The following is a 21463-nucleotide window of genomic DNA, read 5'->3' as shown; positions in this document are numbered from 1 at the left end:
GAGAGAGAGAGAGAGAGGAAAAGAACCCACACCAACACACATGCACACACACACACCTACAAAGATGACAGACACACACACACACCAGTGTGCTCCATTTCGTAGGCGTGTTTTGACCAACGTCGAAAAAACTGTTAATCAATGTGAGAAGTAAGAGAGAAGGGTGTAGGAAAGATTAGCATAGAAATATGCATTTTCTTCTTCAAGAAGACGAAAACCACATTCATCTCTGTTGCGCAGTAAATTGGTTTCAAAACTTTTGGCGAGAGTTCATTAAAATTAGGTGAGATATTGTGCCCTGAACACAAGATAATGCAAAAGATATATGCACGCCCATATAGACACAAGCACACACATTCAAATAATATATATATATATATATATATATATATATATATATATATATATATATATATATATATATATATATATATATATATATATATTCATATATATATATATATATATAATATATATATATATATATATATATATACTGTACATATATGACATATATAAAACGGATGTTTCCTAGATAGTGACTCAGGTGTTTTGCGTTTGGAAAGGTTTTAACCAGGTATGTATCCACCTTTGTCATATACAATCAGAAAGCTACAAACGTCGTGTTTAGTAAAATAAGCCACTTTCCGGGGATTACCAGCGACGGAAAACATTAACCAAATACTGTAAAAATGAATACCATCTACCCGTCGAACTCAGGTGTTTTGCGTTTGGAAGATAATGACCCCTCTGCCAAGAAATTTTTGTCGCAGATAAAATACCCGTGCGAAAACTCTTGGGGTCACTTGGCAGAAATATCGTCTATAAACACACATACACACATATATATTATATATATATATATATATATATATATATATATATATATATATATATATATATGTATATATACATATATGCGACGTTTGTGTGTGTTTGTGTGTATATAAATAAATACGTGTACATAAATACACGTCTCCAAACGCAAAACACCTGAGTTCGACGGGTGGGCTGATGGGAGATGGTATTCATTTTTACCTCTTGTGGCCGACTGGTTAGTGTGTCATATATACACACATATATGAAAATATATTACTTCGAGGTATAAGGACTGTATATATATATATATATATATATATATATATATATATATATATATAAATATATATATATATATATATATATATATATATATATATATATATATATATATATGTGTGTGTGTGTGTGTGTGTGTGTGTGTGTGTGTGTATACTGTGTATATATACATATATATTCCAATAATTACAGTATGTATGTATATATGGAGATGAGATAGTTACGGTGTTCGTTTCATGGGCACATTTCGTTTGCAAGTGGCTGATGTTTCAAGACATTCCCAAAGCTGTAAAACGGATAATAACTTACCCTGAAGAAGATTCGTAGGTAAAAATATACTGCAAAGTATAAAAACCATATGTAAAATGAAGTATGTAAAAGAATGCTATGAAGTGTGTCGCTGTTAGGATGAAGACCCGGGGACCAATAGGGGTTAGGTTCCAATGAAAACTTCCGAAAGGTAAAAAGGAATTGATGTAGTTTGTGTATTCAACTGCAGGACATCTTCCTGGTGAATCGTGATTCAAGTATGGGAGTTGATGGTCATTGGCAGCCCGGTCAGTAGTTTTGAAATCTTTGTAATTACGATTATAATTTGCCTTTCGAGTCCTAATCTCTAATTCTTGAAAATTCAGGGTTCGATACTCTACACAAGGTTAAGTATACCTCAGTTTTACCAGATCACTGAGCTGATTACCAGCCCTCCTAGGGCTGGCCCGAAGGATTAGACTTATTTTACGTGGCTAAGAACCAATTGGTTACTCAGCAACGCGACTTCCCCTACAGCTTATTGTGGAATCCGAACCACATTATAGCGAGAAATGAATTTCTATCACCAGAAATAAATTCCTCTAATTCTTCATTAGCCGGCCGGAGACTTGAAACTCTACCGACTCACCCAACGAGGAACTTACAGATATTGCAGCTCACTCCAAGGCGAGTCTTCTCGCACTTCCAGCCTCCTATTGGAGTAGCCCCTTTCCCTCCCCAAGGTCATATCTGGGGCAATATAATTGACATGTGACTCCAGAGGTCATTAAAGGATTAGAGACCTCTTTCAGTTTAAAAAAAAATAAGAACTAATAGTCATAGGATTGTTGGTAACAGTTAGATAGAATTTGCATTCGGCAATTCTTAAACTAAGGTTACTTTGAAATTTGTAAGATAGCTGTCGGGAAAGCATGGATGAATAAGTCATTCAATAATTATTGGTGGTGGTATGAAATATCCTAAAGGAAATTATTTCGGTCAGACATGAAAGTAAAAGCTCCGTACAAGCGAGAGTATATAGAGAATTTAGTTCAAAATAATAATAATAATAATAATAATAATAATATAATAATAATAATAATAATAATAATAATAATAATAATAATAATAATAATAATAATAATAATAATAATAATTACAAAACTCAGCACCCATACCCATGAAAGTTATATTGCTAAAACCCGTGATATTAAACAGTCAACGCTTCTGAAAACTAATATATCAAAAATGAGTAATTTATTTTCCTGTTCATATTTTATTATGAATTTTACTTTAGAATGCATTCTACTGGCATACTGAGGCTATGTATACGCTTGTTATCTATTATCTATTCATAAACTATTTTTCATACAGAAGTACTAAAATCAGAAAACTTGATTAGGCTATGCAGAGTAAAAATTATGCCCTTTTCACAGTAAGGGTAAACGCACGTCTCTACCAAACTTGATCTGATTCCACAGCACATTCACAAAGCAGATGGTAATACTCCAAAAGCTATTAAAATGTTAAGGGTGGAATCGGTTTTGCTTTCGAAATTTCACTAAAATGAGGACAGAAATATGGAATGAAATCAGGTGATAAAGGAGACATTTGTCAAAGAGTGGATTTGAATTTAATGGAGTTCTTCCTGGTATTTCAAGTTTGCATTGTTCGCATTTTAATTTGGAAGTGTCATTTTCAAGTTACTACAGATTATCAGGATGACGGAAATATTCGGTTTTGTGGGAAAAACAAATAAAGGGTTTTCAGATTTGTGCACAGACGACCCAAAAACATGTGACATGTTAATATATGTTTGTATGCACGTGCATTTAGATATATGCAAAAATAAATATCGTATTGTTGCAGTTCTCTCTCTCTCTCTCTCTCTCTCTCTCTCTCTCTCTCTCTCTCTCTCTCTCTCTCTCTCTCTCTTTTCCGTATATTATTAGTTTCCAATTAGCGATGATGTCAGCGCACAATTAGATTTTTCCCTTGCAGATTCCAGACAATGGAAAATTCATAATTGTGTAACAAGAATTCTACTCTTTTTCAGATATATTAACGTTCATACATTTCCAGATTTATTTAGCATGATATATTTTGTCGTCTATTTTTGGGACGACGTCGAAATTTCATCAAAATGATTTCGCTTCTGTAAACCGAAACAGTTATTTGCATGAACGCACAATTATTTTGACTGCCATTCTAATGAACGAGTTTTCCCTATCATGTAAATGTGGAAAAAGTACATTTATTATTTTTTTTTATGATTATGCGCACAGATAGCCTTCGTACTTATGAAGTGTAGTACGCACAGGAATTATATATATATATATATATATATATATATATATATATATATATATATATATATATATATATATATATATACACACACACAATTTGTGTGTGGCATAGATAACATATAAAAATACCCCCTATGTTCAGACATTCCATCGTCTAACCAGGAGCCTAATTCTGATACCACTGGCCCGGTGCGTAATGTCTCTGCAGTTGGTGCTTGCCGTCTCGACCCTGTGTTATAATAATGTCATTTGTTTTTTTTTTTTTTTTTTTTTACATATTTCACAAGTACATAAAATAATGTTATGAAGGTTCGTAAGCATTCCCATGGCTATAGGGAAAAATTACGAAGCTTTGAATAAATGAAAATTATAAGCTTATAGATATATGAATATTATGCAGGAAAATGTTGAAGGAACAAGCAAAGATTTATGTAATGCATCTACATCTAGATTCAATGCAAATTATATGATAAATAAATTACTGGTAAGCCGAACTGTTGCATTGAATCCGTCTAAAGTTCTCGGTATGCTGATTAGGAAAATATGAGGATGATGAGCAAAAAATCTCATATAAGACCAGCAAGGACGCAAAATGAGGGGAGTGGAACACATTGTGAAAGAGTAGGAAGATATTCGCCAGAGAAATTCAGTCGTCGGGTCTTCGTCGGTCGACGTTGAGGAAAGGAAAATAAAACTGACAATTGGACGCAATTCAAGAAGCACAGGGGCGGGGTGGGATGGGCTGGGGTTGGGGGATGGGTGCGGAAGCGAGGGGAGGGGTGAGAGGGAGGGACTTTTGGATCTTAGATGCTCTCGTTCTCTCTCCTTCGCCAGTTTTTTAGTACAACCAGCAATTTCTATTAGCTCTCTCTCTCTCTCTCTCTCTCTCTCTCTCTCTCTCTCTCTCTCTCTCTCTCTCTCTCTCTCTCTTCAGTTTTATTCTATGCCAGAAATATTTAGTAACTCCCAGAAGTTTCTCTCTCTCTCTCTCTCTCTCTCTCTCTCTCTCTCTCTCTCTCTCTCTGTCTCTTGTCAGCTTTTTGCTATACCAGATTTTTATTAACTTCCTCAGTAGCCTCTCTCTCTCTCTCTCTCTCTCTCTCTCTCTCTCTCTCTCTCTCTCTCTCCCCCCCTATTTTTTCCCAGCACCATTCACGCCTCTTTGCGGCTCCTTTCCGAAAGTTAGATTGATTTCTTTTTCTGGTAAGCAACTTTCTGGCTTCCAAATAGCTCCGTTCCCTCCCTCGTCGGGTCGATATCTTGTGATACCTTCGCAGCCAAGTCGTAAAGACCTTGTGCGAAGTCTCATGCGCTCTGTTATCGTCTTTTACAAAAGATTTATTGTAATACTAACCCGGAGTTTATTGGCGCTTCCTCTTCTAATTTATTGCCGTCTCTTTCGTAAGGCGTTTCTCTTAGATTTCCTGAGGACAAGAGGTAGGGAATGAGGCGCTGGGGAAGGGCGCAAAAGTGCGTATGTTCTTATATTTCTTTCTCCTTAGAAGACATTTATTCCTGGATTTTTTTTTTCAAGGGAGAAAGAAGACTGAGAAGGAGTATATTAGAAAAGCCCCTCCTACCTCGCAGTCAACAATTTTCTCCGATTTCGTCAAGTGCCTGGGAGGAGGAGGAGGGGGGGGGAGAGGAGGAGGAGACTGATCCTAGAAGGATCTCTTCTGCAAGGTATTTCTCTCAGATTTCTCGAGGAGGAGGAGGGAACTGGCAGGAGTTCAGAGAAGAGATCAAAGGATGAGTACATCTAACGCTTGCAGGAACAAGGCTTCTCAAGGTACATGTCTTAATTAACTCGAAGTTAGCACGTATGTTTTGCCTAGTCGCGCGAATTTCCGAATTTCGTCTTATGAATTCGTTTCTCTTTGAAAATCTCTTCTGGCGGGTCTGGGTGTGTCAACTATTTCTCTCGTAATTTTCCGTTCAGGAACCACCACCAAGCACAGTTTGTGCAAGTATACACATATGTAACAAATAAACGTGAATGAATGCGTACTTGTCTGCATACATGAATTTTGAATGGTACAGGAGCTTTGTAAAGGCACCGTGCATCTGATTATGGTAATGTGTATGAAGCTTTATATTGGCAAACATTGTGATGTTTCATTTTCATACCCCTCGCATGACGAGATGAACTCAAGTTACGTCTGACTTTCCGCGTGCTTCTTTCATATTTCTGAAAGCTTATTGTACGGATCAGTGAAAAATGGCAGATTAAAAACAAAGAGAGAGAGAGAGAGAGAGAGAGAGAGAGAGAGAGAGAGAGAGAGAGAGAGAGAGAGAGAGAGAGAGAGAGAGAGGGATTTCACTCCAGTAGGGTGAGGAACACTTCGCCCAGGTCCTCCTGTTTTCATGGCATAAATTTTGACAGCATGAACATTGAAGTCTGTTTTTCTCTCTTCACCTCTCTTTCTCTTTCTTCGCCCTATCTGCGATCAGCAACAGTCGTCCAACAGTTAGACGCCTGTTTCACTGCTTAGGTCGTGCCTTAGGTCAATGGAGGAACACTGGGTATTTAGGGAACGTGCCCATCTATTCCTCGCTCTGTGAGCTTGACTCACTGCCACCCAGGCTACGAGAGAGAGAGAGAGAGAGAGAGAGAGAGAGAGAGAGAGAGAGAGAGAGAGAGAGAGAGAGAGAGAGAGAGAGAGAGAGATTATATTTTTTCTTACATAAAATATAATTTTTGATCGACTTCTAAGGTAACAATAGAAGTGTTATATCTACTAGCTTCAGCTCTCCCACTCCACAGGCACTGCTAACATTCGCCGTTGTAAAACTTTTTTCAGTGTTCCCTCTAACTTTTTTGAGAGTGACAATAGCTCTTTCTCTCTCTCTCTCTCTCTCTCTCTCTCTCTCTCTCTCTCACACACACACACACAAGCATACACACGCAAGCAGACATTCGCGAGTGCGCATACACATATGCTCGTACTTCCGGGCAATTTGTTTCCTCCTGAGAAATTAACTCTGACAATTTCGATATGTCTCCAGAGGAGACACTGGGGTTTATTGTTCTCGTTTTTCGATAGCCAGATTTTCTATCCAATTCATGTCTCTTTCGCTTTCGCCTCTTCCTTATCCTTTCGTCTATATTCGTTTATTGTTTCTCCGTTTTTCATTCCTTTTCTTTTTTTACCCCTATTTTGTTGTTGTTCTTCCTCTCATTCCTCCACTTCCTCTATTTCCCCCTCTTAATCTTCTAGGAACTTCCAGATAAAGAAAGATGAGTGATAAATAATAAGTGATAAGTCTTCAACTTATCTTCTTTTTTTTTTATTAAAGAAGACAGAAAACAATACGTCCGCCAGCTCACGACCAAAGAATCATTTCGAATTTCGCAATGAAATCTTTTGGGGGACAGAAATGGATGTTGGCAAATGGAGCTTTTTCGTGGCTTTTTTCTATTCCATTCTTCTGTTTGCGGGATGCTAATCGATTAATGTTTTTATATCGCGAAATGGTTTCCAGGGAAATCAAAATGCAACAGTAAAATGCTTGGGGATGTTGAATTATGCGATATTCTAGGCTTTTATTTGTACAGTTCTCTTTATTAAAAAAAAGTACGGTGGAGTTTAAGTCTTTAACTGAGGGCCTCTGTTGGGGTAAATTACTTTTTACTGATATGATAAACTTTATTCGAAGATTAACTGAAGATAACTTACATTACATTTGTTAATCATTTGTCTGTGAAACAGGGATTTCATGGCTAAAATTTGGGAGACATTGTACAATGTAAATTAAATAATTTATAAGTTTACCCATTCGTTAACCCTCCCTCCAATTCTTGTTAGTCTCTATTACCAAAATCCCTCTATTGCTACAAGTTATCGTAAGCTTGAAGAATTTAGAAGCAATTTTACCTTTCTTTCACCTAAACGGTACGAGAGTAAGAGATATGGAAATTGAAGGGTGTTTGAACGTTCCAGAGTGAAGTCATTGAGATCCAGCGAATTTCTTGTGATAGCCTCTCGGAGAAGAAGAAGAAAATTAGAACTGCATAGAGAAAAAGTCACATGCAAGATGGAAAATGGAAAACGTTCAGAACGAAGACTTGCCCTCGCTCGATGCAAATGGAGAAATTCCGTCATTGCGTCGCGGGAATGAATATTTGGAGGCGGTGTTGAATAACGTGATAGATGAGAGGCAGAGCATGATGATGCTAGGCAGGAAGAATGCGATGTAAATCAAGGAATAGCTAGCTATGCAAGTGACTCTTGAGGATGTAAAAAAGTTGAAGAATGGAGAGATGTTTAAACTCTCAGAGTTCCTGCATCATAGTGGCGAGAGTGTAATTCCAAAGAACGGAAGGAAAGAAAAATTTGTGTTTGTACAACAAAAAGTGATTTACAGGCCATTGTAAGAATTACATGGTTATAATATTGCTTAGTACACCTGCGCAAGTAGACAGGAAGGTGGTTATAATATTGCTTAGTATACACCTGCGCAAGTAGATAGGAAGGTTTATACAAAAAAACATGTTCCTCGTTGGGAGTGTCGGTAGAGTTGTGGGTTAGCACTCGCTAGGCCCGAGTTCGAGTCTCCGGCCGGCTAATGAAGAATTAGAGGAATTTATTTATGGTGATAGAAATTCATTTCTCGCTATAATGTGGTTCGGATTCCACAACAAGCTGTAGGTCCCGTTGCTAAGTAACCAAATTCTTAGCCACGTAAAATAAGTCTAATCCTTCGGACCAGCCCTAGGAGAGCTGTTAATCAGCTCAGTGGTCTGGTAAAACTAAGGTATACTTTTTATACAAAAAACAAAACGCTTGGTAGCGGAGGGTACCCCGGGTTTATTCTTTGAAGAGTAATGAAGGGAAAACTTTGCCATATCAGAACCCATGGGAATCTGATAGGAACTAATAAGGGTATTAGGTACAGGGTGCTGAGTTCAAAGATAAAAAAAAAAGTGGGATTATTAGCCAGCTTTCCTTTTAGACATAAAGTGTGGATGTTAACTGAAACTTGAAGAAAAATTATTGAAGCTTTGGTGATGGACCGTTTGCTTAGTTTATGTTGCGTTAAAAGACTTGATAGACCGAGAAATGCGAAGATATTTAGAAGTGGTAAGAAGGTTAGCAAAAGTGAAAGAGCGAGTCAAATCTGAGATGGTTCGGCCATGGGAAAATAATGGACGATGGTGGATTAGCAAGACGGGCGCATTGAAAAGAAGATTAGGGGGAAAGAGGAATGAAGGTATGAAAAGGGTTTGAAAGACATGAAAAAGGCATTGGAAAGAGAGGCCCATAATACCCAGGAAGCGCAAGAGTGCTTCCAGGTTGAAGGTGAACAGAGCACTGTGTAACGGGGGATTCAACGCACTGATGATTAGCCTTCTTTGTGGATGTATGAAGCGGCTTAGAGACTAATGATCTTTATTAACTTTCTAAATACCTGCAGATCTCCCTGCATATATACTGTACATATACATATATAATATATATATATATATATATATATATATATATATATATATATATATATATATATATATATATATATATATATATATATATATATATATATATATATATATATATATATATATATATATATATATATATATATATGTATATATACGGGAGATCTGCAGGTATTTAAAAGTTAATAACGATCATTAGTCTCTGGGCGTTAGGAGGATACCGAAATTATGAGGCTTTCCATCAATGACTCGAAAAAAAAAAAAAATCATAACTGTCCATTAGAATGATATATCAACCTCCGTGATGGAGAAACGAGGAAAAATTATATCATGTTACCTACGTGTATCAGATGGTCACGAATAATCGGAAAAAAACCCTCGCTTAGAGTGGCCGTGAAGAGTTATTAAGACTGTCTTGCACAGCTTTAGTTCACAGATACAACACATAAAGCCAGACTTGGTCATCATCGCTAATATCTGTGGACTCGTCCATTTGCAGACTAAACAGTCCGCTCGTTGTTATGGCTACAATTACCTAGTCCTGAACATGACGTATTCGTCATAATGCAGCTAAACTACTGGTTTTGTCGTTTCCTCTCCTCAAGCTATCTTACTGGACTCGCCCACTTCTTTAAATTACCATATATCTTCGAAGTGAATGACTCTGCCTGAAGATGCCTAGAGTACCTCATCTCTATATTTCTGGTCTTTATTCCTTTCTGTACTTAATAAGTATACTTAGGTCCATGAATGATAGAGAGAATATCCTTCTCTTCCTTCTTTTATTATTGATATAAAGCCACAATCAGGTTAGTTATACGGTCTTTGCTCCTGTAAATCGTATTCATCTTTGGACTTCAGGTGTGAATGATTTCGATAATTTCCAAGGCCGAACTTCGAAATTCGCAACGCGGTTCGACCGTGATAATTCGAGATCGCCATTCTCACAAAAAAAAAAAAAAAAAAAATTGTATCCCGGCCGCGCAATACCACTGACTTGATTATATGCATTTTTTTAATATACCTGGGATTCACTCTTAGTACATTTGAGTCAGGCGAATTCCATCCGTCGAGAAGTTTTATCATTAAAATAAAAATTGAATTGAAATGAAAAATAATGCTAACATTACGCCAACCTTAAAAAACGTGTTTTCTCCTTCAAGCTGTTACTGCTACCTTTACTAAAGCTATTATTATTATTATATTATTTTTACTACTACTACTACTACTACTACTACTACTACTACTACTACTACTGTGATGAATAATAATCGTACTAATAATCTTCTAGGTCGACATTGTCAGTATACTATTTTCGTAATTCTAAAAGTTTAGAAATTAATCTTACTAACCATAGGAAATTAAAACGCAATATTAATTGTTTATTAAACCATGATCCATTTATATATATATATATATATATATATATATATATATATATATATATATATATATATATATATATATATATTAAATAAAGACCGTATTTTGTGTCCATTTATTAATGTTTCAAAAGGAGTTTTAGCTGTACAACGGCAAACTGTTTTCATTTTTTGTTTTTCCTACAAAATGTCCAGTTAATAATAATAACGCATTTTTTATGATAGTATCGAATATACTTAAGAGACTGATACGTACAAATACATGTGAAACATGCAAGATAATAATGAACATCTTGCTAAGAGATTCCCAATTTCGTGAAAAAATCTGTGTAATAAAAATCCACAATTACATAGTAAATAAATATATTACTATGTAAAATAAACATGAATATCTTTTTAAGTAAAGAATTTGATAAGGCTAACAATCTGTGTAATAAAAATCCACAATTACATAGTAAATAAATATATTTCTATGTAAAATAAACATGAATATCTTTTTAAGTAAAGAATTTGATAAGGCTAACAATCTGTGTAATAAAAATCCACAATTATATAGTAAATAAATATATTACTATGTAAAATAAACATGAATATCTTTTTAAGTAAAGAATTTGATAAGGCTATATCTTGTGCGTAAAATTCTATACACGGAAAAGTTTGCAGCAGAAAATTCTGGCAGATATATATCAGCTGCATTAACATTATTTTAACTTTGCAAAATATCCCAGAGTAATTGGTTGGGGAGTCACTTCCTGAATGCACTCGAGGTACTTATAAAAATGCGGGTGCAAATGATATCACATGCATGCTCTATCTCAATGATCAAATTGCTCTCTCTCTCTCTCTCTCTCTCTCTCTCTCTCTCTCTCTCTCTCTCTTGTCTTTGTCAAGATTCACCCGAATCAGTTTTACTTTCTCTCTCTCTCTCTCTCTCTCTCTCTCTCTCTCTTTGTCAAGATTCACCCCAATCAGTTTTTACTCTCTCTCTCTCTCTCTCTCTCTCTCTCTCTCTCTTTCTTTGTCAAGATTCACCCCAATCAGTTTTACTCTCTCTCTCTCTCTCTCTCTCTCTCTCTCTCTCTCTCTCTCTCTCTCTCTCTTCTTTCAAGATTCACCCCAATCAGCTTTTACTCTCTCTCTCTCTCTCTCTCTCTCTCTCTCTCTCTCTCTCTCTCTCTTTGTCAAGATTCACCCCATCAGTTTTTACTCTCTCTCTCTCTCTCTCTTTCTTTGTCAAGATTCACCCCAATCAGTTTTTACTCTCTCTCTCTCTCTCTCTCTCTCTCTCTCTCTCTCTCTCTCTCTCTCAGGCTTATATTTATAAACCTTGCAATTTCCATAACGAACATCAGACTAAATATCTGTTAAGGCGTCGAGTATGAATGGTGTTCTAAGAATAGACAAATTGGTTCATCCTTCAGGAGGAATCTCGCCCCAGGGGTAGGAGGGTCTCACCCCTTATCTGGCATATCAACAGCGGCTTCCTTCTTCTAATTCACAAGTGTGTTTCCACTTACACCCATCCACTCCGGTTGTTATCACTGCAAACAAACGCGTCTCCTCCGAGATGGCTTCTTTTGGGTAACTGGGGATTATACTGTAGTTTCGATGCAGTCGAATGCCCTTCTGCTGGAGTTGCTAAGCGTTTCATTTCGCTTTCAAATATTGCTTGACTAAAGAAATAAAAACAGGTTAAAATCTTCAGCACTCCTTGAGCGGAAAAATATTTCATGTGTTTTCTTAATGATTAAAAACTACGTAGAGAAACGCCATTAGTGCAAATAAAGTGAGAAAATTTCAATAAAGCCACCTTTCAAAGAGCCATTGAGATTATAAAAAGAAAATTTCCGAACTTTATTTTCACGTGAAATATTTTTTTATATAAAGATGATTATTGAAGATTTTAACCCATTTTTATTTCTTTAGTCAGTCAATATTTGGAGCAACGGAAAATAATATCAACCCCATAAAATGATTTCAGTAATTGATAAAGGAAACGCCTGATTTTACTCCAGAGAAATACCACAACACCCAAGGTAAAAAAGCGGAATATTCTAAATGAGTAAACAAGCATATTAGGAGAAGAAATAAAATACTCACGCGAAGCAAGATAACTGCGTATTTTCTGTGGTCTCATTATTTTCGGAACGTCTGTGTCGCATTCATTGTGCTCATCATGACCGAGCCCAGTGACTCACTTCGTTTCTTAGAGAAGCAGATTATTTCGAGTCTCTTTTTAATGGTTCGTCTCTTCATATCTTCATTATCATTTTGATATTGAAAATGTGATACAATGGCATGAAACGAATACGGAAATACTCATTTAATGACACACACACACATATATATACAGTATATATAGTATATACTGTATATATATATATATATATATATATATATATATATATATATATATATATATATATATATATATATATATATATATATACATATATATATATATATATATATACACATATATATGTATATATATATGTGTGTATATATATATGTATTGTTTTTGTTTTCCTATAAGACATATGTATATATACATATATGTATATTGTTATTATGTTTTCCTATAAGACAATTTACGAATCTACCCTTGAAACGAATACTAAAATATACTCATCGAAGTGCCTTTACATATTACAACAGTGAAACGTTGTCTACTAAGCCAGTCTCTTCCTCTGCTTTAAGCTGTCAGATTAGCTTTCGTTTTTTCCATCACTACCGCATATTCTTGTTCCGTTTTTCTTTCAGGTCCTTTGGATGAAGTTGTGGGCGTGGTTGGTGAACGGACGCTCCTTCCATGTGATATAGATCCACCCATCTCTAATGATTCCACGCATCTCGTTCTCTTCTACCGCAGTCCGGGCGGTACGCCCATCTACAGGTGAGATTTGCCATGGAGTATGCTATTGACGAGTGACTCTTATAGACCGACGTTCATCAATGCCATTCCAAAGAAATACTTTTTTTTTCAATTCCGTCTTTGTATTTCCATTTTTTACTGTATTTGTATTTTTTACCTTGACTCTTTTTTGTTCTGTTATACGTTCATATGAGCTGTTCAAAGAAAACTTTGCTGAAAAGAATGAATGATGGTAAGGTGCTTTCCCGTTTTAAGTGCAGGATCACCATTCAGCTGGACTTCATTCCATCTTCTTCAGTTAAAATACCTCACCCATGTTACCCGTTTTATGAAATATGAGGTTGATCTTAGTCTGTATACAGTGAAGCAGATGAAAATTCCTTTGTACGCTCGTGAAAGTCAACTTGAGGTCAAGCTTTTTGAGATGCAATCAAAATAAACACTTCAGACAATCATAGGAACCGTTTTCTATATCAGTTTTCGGCAATGAGGGAAATCAATGGTGTTGGGCAACAGGCGGGACCGTTTTCTGTAATCGAGTTTAGCAGGAAGTGAAAGTAATGCAATAAAACATTAACGTTCTCCAATATTTACTAAGGCTATTTCTGTAATCGATTGCTTCTATTGGACGTTAATGTTTCAATATCATCACGAAGTATTGTTTCTCAACATCAACTAAATTTCGTATAACGAAGTGAAAGCTGGCATTTTCGAACGATGTGATTCCGTTCTCTGTAAACGGCTGCGGCTGTGAAGAAAAATAATGCAATAAAATTTGATTCTTTTCTGCAGTTTGGGGAGGCCCGTTTTCTACCAGTGATAAAGGGTGAAGGGGAAATACTGAAATGAAAGTTGACGCTTTTGGACAATTAGTGGGACCATCATTTAATAAATGGCTACAACTAGAATGAAAAATAATGCAACGAACGTCAACGCTTTCGGAAAATCAGGAGGAACCATTTCAGTAATCGTACGTTACCAGCAGGAAAACATTAATGTAATAAAATCGGATGTAGACCTTTTCCGAAAAACAAGAGCCGTTAACCACAACAGATTATGGAAGGGACTGAAAATAATATAACGAAAATCTGATGCCTGTGAACAAACGAACGGAAGCTTTTTCATATCCGATTCCAAAATCTTGATTACTGGGAGGAACCGTTTCCTATAATCGACCGAAACTGGGATGGAAAACAATGCCATGGAAACCGGAGGTTTTTGGGCATCCGTGGGGACAGTTGCCTATAAGGACTTCAGCCTGGAGGGAAAGATGGAAGTTAGCTCGTGCTAATGAAATTCCAATTGCATGAGATTTGATGGGTATTTTACCCCAAAAACTAATTTTCTGATTCAATGGGTTGTATGGAATGTAGGGGTGTTACCCTTCGGTGTACCCGGGAAACCACTGACTACAACACTTGATACAATATAATCTCATAGGATTCGACATGAAAGTAAATTTGTTTACGGTTTGCTGTACATAATTATTTTCTGTAACGCTGAAGTATAAGCAGATTCTATTACTTTCAAAGATAATTTCTTAATTTTATAATTTTCAAGAGGACTTAGCTGTTATCAACGAACAGGAAGTCTGTATTCAAAAGAAATGATCTATTGAATTATGACCAAAAGTTTGTCTATAATTGTATTCCATTTTCCACGATTTCCGCTTCCATTTGTACTTCAGTTTGCCTGTCTCAGTCTGGTCCTACGGCAACTAGTGCTATTTCACTTTACGAGTAGCAGAATGACAATTTTTATTTTCTATTTATTTACCTATTTATTTATTTTTTTACTCATTCTCCAGTCTTGATGCTCGAAGTGTCAGCCTTGACGCCGCTCGACACTGGGCCGAATCAGAGCTTGGAGGTCGAGCTTACATGACTCTAGGGAAGGGCCCAAAAGGACTGATTCTGGAGGAACTAACCCTAGCGGACGAGGGCGAGTACAGATGTCGAGTGGACTTCCTCGAATCTCCCACAAGAAATTCAAGAGTCAGATTAAAAATCATTGGTGAGTTTTTGCTTTTTGCCTTGAGTTCTCTAGTGATTTTTATAGCATAGGATATTCAGTTTCCTATTCCTCATTTTCATCAATACCCTAAAGTGCTTTATTTTCGTAGGGAGGAATTTGGTATCTTTGCCTGCGATGCCCAGTTAGATGTCACACATTACTTTGAGATTTTTTCTTTGTCACCAAATTATTTTCCTGCATTAATGTGTCAATATTCCCTGATAAGCCTTAATATGTTGACTTTGCTTATAATTTAGCCTCTTCGGCATTTCTCATGGAAGGAAGCCTTTTTAAAAATACTTCCATGAATGACGATAGCGAGCACATAATATTAGATTCATAGTTTCATAATAATACCTTCTATGAAAACGCTTCGTTATTTTTTCTCAGCAATAAGAAATAGAATTGCAATCATTTGATTACGAATTAAAAGTAGAAGAAATAAATAAAACATTTTTGGTCAAGCTAAGCTTATCCAGACCTACCTAATTCACCTGCATAGTGGCCAACAAATGGTTCTCACAGTTTGTAGCGAGTCGTCCTGGATTGAATGACTCAAATCTCCGTTTTCATTTGCCTGTTTTATTAACGCTGTGTTTTATTTTCTACACAGTTCCTCCAACCAGCCTGAGGATCAGCAGTGACCTCGAGAGTGACCTCTCCGTCAGCGGAATGGTTGGGCCTTATGCCGAAGGGACGCGCCTCAGCCTTTCTTGCCACGTCATGGGCGGTGAGAGGAAATTTTTAGCAATTACGTCGATTTTTAATTAAACCTGGCACAGTTATGGTAGCGTTTGCAATGCCAAGGGCCCCAGTTATTACTGAAAAGCACCAATTAAATTTTTTTCTCGACTAATACATCAATTAATGCTTTCCTAATAGGCAAGGAAATGATTCCCGTTATGGAAAGACCCCTGTTATTACACATACCAATAACTTTCCAATTCTCTCTCTGCTTTATCATGAACGTGCAGTGCCATGCTGTGTTTTCGTTTAACTACTGTTCCTTTTACTTTCTTTAGTATTAACTATAAGCATGCAACGACATTATGGTACACAGTCAAATTTTTAAGTAATGATTTTAGGGGAAATTATAATTAGAATACTTTTATTATAGCCCCAAGATACGACAGTCCTTAAAAAAAAAAAGATGCATTATGTTTGGATTACTTTTAATGGACATTTTCTTTTTTCTCTCCTTGCTGCATTTACTAAAAGACAGCAATTGATCTTCTAAATATCTGTAATCAAGGAAACGTTTTAGATATCACGTAGAGTTTTAACATACGAATTTAAAGATCAAGTTTATCACTGACTATTAATTTTCACTTACGGCTAACGTTCAGTTTTCATTTTTTTACATCTCGATTTTTGTACACCAAGGAACAATGTGACAAGTAAGGAAATCGTTTTTAAAAAAGCGTACGTGGCCGCCTTTATGAACTAATGAAGCAATATATTTAAAATAATCTCATATTTCTTCTTCTCAGGAAACCCAAGGCCAGAAGTTACTTGGTGGCACGAGGGATCCCTGCTTGATGACATCAGTGAGGTGAAAACAGGACAGCTGACTAGAAATGCTTTAGTTTTCCCTTCTCTAAGCAAACAGGACTTATACAAGACTTTGACATGCCAAGCATCGAACTCGGACCTTGTTGCACCAATATCAGCCCGTGTCACCATAGATATGGCGTGTAAGAGTCTTTTGTCCTTTATACACACACACACAACATATATATATATATATATATATATATATATATATATATATATATATATATATATATATATATATATATTGATCAAGTTTTACCTCTTAATATCTCGAAATGTACCTTCTTTTAACTATGTGGATCTTACTGATTAATTCAGTCAGTATTGTACACTTTAAAATCTGCTCTATTCAGTCCACCGATTTTCCAACTGTAGTGACTAATGTAGTTGTCTTTGGGTGTACAGATGTGAATAGAATATTTTAATTTCATTCTTTCATCATATGAGTAAATTATTTAGTCCATCATCATATTGAACTAAGTTAAATATACCTTAGTTTAACCAGACCACTGAGCTGACAAACAGCTCTCCTAGGGCTGGCCCGAAGGATTAGACTTATATTACGTGGCTAAGAACCAATTGGTTACCTATCAACGGGATCTACAGGTTATTGCGGAACCCGAACCACATAATACCGAGAAATGAATTTCTATCACCAGAAATAAATTCCTCTAATTCTTCATTGGCCGGTCGGAGACTCGAACTCGGGCCTAGCAGAGTGCTAGCCGAGAACTCTGTCGACTCGGCCAACGAGGAATTGATACGGAACTAATGTCAGTTATATAAACAGACGCTCAAGCCAGTTGAAACTGATTATTTTATCCATTACTCTCCCACGAATCAACAGTTCCACCGCAGTGGGTTCGAGTGGATGACGGATACGGCCATGTCACAATGGCAGAGGGCATAACCCGACGGTTAACGTGCGTAGCCCACGGCTCCAGGCCTCCTGCAACTATTACCTGGTGGAGGGGTGGGGATCCATTGCTGGGACATCAGGTTAGTAATGTGTCCGCTTACCATTATAGCGCCTTCTAGAGGCGGTATCAGATACCATCGTTTAAAGAAGAGACGTTCAGCCACGGTTAAAGAGCAATGAAACCAACATTAATACAATGCTTCATTTCTTTAACTGGTGGACTTATCCCGAGAAGAATGAGGGCAACAACTAAAGTAATTTTGCAATATCATCGTACATATGGCATCTATATAATCCTGATGTGCATTTAGACCTGAAGATTTTGTAATTTTCACCGCTAGGCTGTGTGTTGTACAAAAAACAAAAATATAGCGATAAATTGCTTTTCTACAGTAGGATGGCAAAGCAGTGACGATGGTTTCGTAAAGTATTATATAGTGTTCGTTATTTATTATAATGTAGACACTCATATGCACTGTAGGTACATAGAAGGCCGAATACCGAAACTTTATTGTTGGAATTAATTCATGTGCACATTCTATGAGCATTTATTTCACGAGAAAGTTGCTTAGAAACATTTATGATATCCATTAAGAATTTATAATAGTGAGGATGACATGAATTGGTTGAATGAGAGCGAAACTGCTGTTTATCTGTATGCGGCCATATTTAAAAAAATTTATAACAGTGAGAATGACATGAATGGTTGCATGAGAACGAAACTAGTGTTTATCTGTATGCGGCCATATTTTAAAAATATGAACTTTGTCTTGTATGCTTAAATCTGTACACAGTAAGTGAATGCATATGTGCGTGTGCGTTCCTTTGTTTGTGAATAAGCGTGACCACTTAAACCTGAATGCAAATATGCGTGTGTACGTGTGTTTTTTTTTTTATATATGACCTTGTTTCATTTAACAGACTAGAAAAAGGTTCATATTTTCCTTCTTTCCTTGTTCAGGAAATCAGAGAAGTCAACGGAAATATATCGAGTTCAACGCTGCTGTTTACACCTGAAGCTGCAGACGACGGGGCAGTGCTGACCTGTACAGCTTCAAGCCCCAGTCTTCCAGACGAAGCAATCAGCAATTCAACGAAGTTATCTGTTCTTTGTAAGTGCTCTTGTTGTGACGACAGTGTTTTGAAGTCGCTCTCTGTGCTCTTCCTCGTTTCTCTGTATCTCTTTTTTTTATTTTGCTTTAATTCTCGATCGATTTGACGTCATCCGTTTTCAAATGCAGGCAGGGAATTTTTTCTTTTCATTCGCCAATGCAATACCTCTTGAATCTTGCAAAGTTGTGCCTTTAAATAAGATATTACTTCTTTCATTTCCTTTACGGGTACATATCATTGTTAATTTTTTTTTCGTGCATTATATATATATATATATATATATATATATATATATATATATATATATATATATATATATATATATATATATATATATATATATTATATATATACAGTATATATAAAAATGGGTATAAATATATATATATATATATATATATATATATATATATATATATATATATATATATATATATATATATATATATATATATATATATATATATATATGTACGTTATATATACATATATATATATATATATATATATATATATATATATATATATATGTGTATATATTATATATATATATATATATATATATATATATATATATATATAACATTGGTAATAATGTAATTTATAACAATTTAGAAACATCTGCAATTAATGTCTTCACAAAAAATTATTCAAAAACTGAACGAAACAACGTCAGATTAAAGTTCTAGCTTTGGCGAATGTTTACAAGTAGTTGCTATATATCACCTTATCAGCTCTCGTAAGAGGTTAACGTTGTTGTACTCAAGAGGTCATAACAGTTTAGTCTGAGCAGTGTCCTTTTTCAAGTTACTTGTCAAGTACCTGACCCCATCTTTCTCCTGGGTCTTGCCTTATTCTCTCGTCTTATGGCTCTCTCTCTCTCTCTCTCTCTCTCTCTCTCTCTCTCTCTCTCTCTCTCTCTCTCTCTCCTGTTATCAGATTTACTAGCCTTATGGCAACACATGCTCTTGCGTTTTGAATAGCCTCTCCCCCTCCCACCCATCTCCCTATACAATGCACTATCCTAAACCCCTTTCTTGTCCGAATCTCATGGCCAGTTTTACGTTCCCTTTGCACTACTTCGTAAACGTGACTTTTTCCCTTCTAAAATTCATCACTGGTTCAAGATTCAAAAGCAAGATTTGGCGTAACGACTGTTCGTTTCCTTTCTCGCGTCAGACAAACCTCGGCTTCGGCTGCAGCTCGGAGCAGATCTCTCCCTCGACGACCTGGAGGAGGGAGATGACATCCATTTCATGTGCGAAGTAGACTCCAAGCCGGTGGTGACTGGGGTGCAATGGGCGCATAATGTGAGTGTATATATAAATACGTTTTAACACATACATGCATGCATACATACATACATACTCAGTTTTTCCATATATCCATATTTGTTCTTTCAGTAAAAACTGTTCCATAGAGCATAGACTGTGATATTGTGAAAAATGTTGCTTCATGCACATAATAATAAGGAGGAAATAAATTTAAAACGGAATATTTAAATTGATATGGCAAAAGAGATAGTGACGGGAAACAGGTATGTAAACAAGCTTAAGATAAGAAACAGCAGATATACTGTTCCATAGAGCATATGATATTGTGAAAAATGTTGCTTCGTGCACATAATAATAAGGAGGAAATAAATTTAAAACGGAATTTTTAAATCGATATGGCAAAAAGAGATAGTGACGGGAAACAGGTATGTAAACAAGCTCAAGATAAGAAACAGCAGATATACTAAGGAAAACAGATTTGTGTACAAAAAGAAATAATCCTAAACAAAGTAAGAAATCAATAAAAACACATAGAATTTCGTCATCATATGAAATTTCTAAATAAATGTATCACGAATATAGTCATTAACAAGCAGCTACAAATCACCCCTCAGACTGAAAGGTAATTCTCCCATGAATTTTTTTATGAATTAAAACAATATATAATTTATCATGTAAAAACTCAAACTGAAAATCTCTTAAAATCAACATCTTGTTAAAGTTCTGTCCAAGCGCCGTGTGACGCAAAAAACTTCCTCATTATTCTTCAGCTGAGATTTTTGAGGGGGGGAAAAAATAGAAAACACCAAAAACTGAAATCTCAGTTCTCGTTGACAAGTCTTATTTTTACCTCAACTCTCATTTTATCAATTTGTGATTTTTATGCTCCGTACCAATCAGGAAGTCCCCTTTCTTTCCTAACAAAATCCAATTTTTCTTCAAAACTTTCTTGGATTGGGAGTGCAAAATTTATGTTCAGGAGTGATCTAATTAAAACTTTGATTAAAGATGTAATCAAATACACATTTTTGGGGTAGCTGCGTACCTGAGTAGTTTATTTTAATCTGTATGAATAGCATAACGGAAAATCTCAAAACTTAGGAAATATTTTGATACTCAGATTATCGACATGAAATAACGGGGGGAAGAAGTGACAAAGTTAGGGAAATTTCACCAAGTGAATTTGTGGGAAGCACACACAAAGAGTGAAGTTTAAGAACAAAAGGCTCTTTTGATAATA

General features: G+C 35.9%; 1 protein-coding gene across 1 annotated transcript in view; it reads left to right on the top strand.

Moving 5' to 3' along the window:
- Nucleotides 1-21463, top strand: part of LOC136830561 (protein turtle homolog B-like) — a 115296-nt gene that overhangs the window by 76109 nt on the left and 17724 nt on the right. The window contains 7 exon segments of the mRNA XM_067090075.1: nucleotides 13239-13371; nucleotides 15158-15363; nucleotides 15977-16093; nucleotides 16854-17057; nucleotides 17765-17916; nucleotides 18798-18948; nucleotides 20129-20259. Coding sequence (XP_066946176.1) covers nucleotides 13239-13371; nucleotides 15158-15363; nucleotides 15977-16093; nucleotides 16854-17057; nucleotides 17765-17916; nucleotides 18798-18948; nucleotides 20129-20259 — 1094 coding nt within the window.

This window comes from Macrobrachium rosenbergii, chromosome 4 (genome assembly GCF_040412425.1).
Source record: "Macrobrachium rosenbergii isolate ZJJX-2024 chromosome 4, ASM4041242v1, whole genome shotgun sequence".
In the NCBI taxonomy this organism is placed as follows: domain Eukaryota; kingdom Metazoa; phylum Arthropoda; class Malacostraca; order Decapoda; family Palaemonidae; genus Macrobrachium; species Macrobrachium rosenbergii.
The sequence above is the reverse complement of the archived record's forward strand: the minus strand, read 5'-3'. Positions and strand labels throughout refer to the sequence as shown.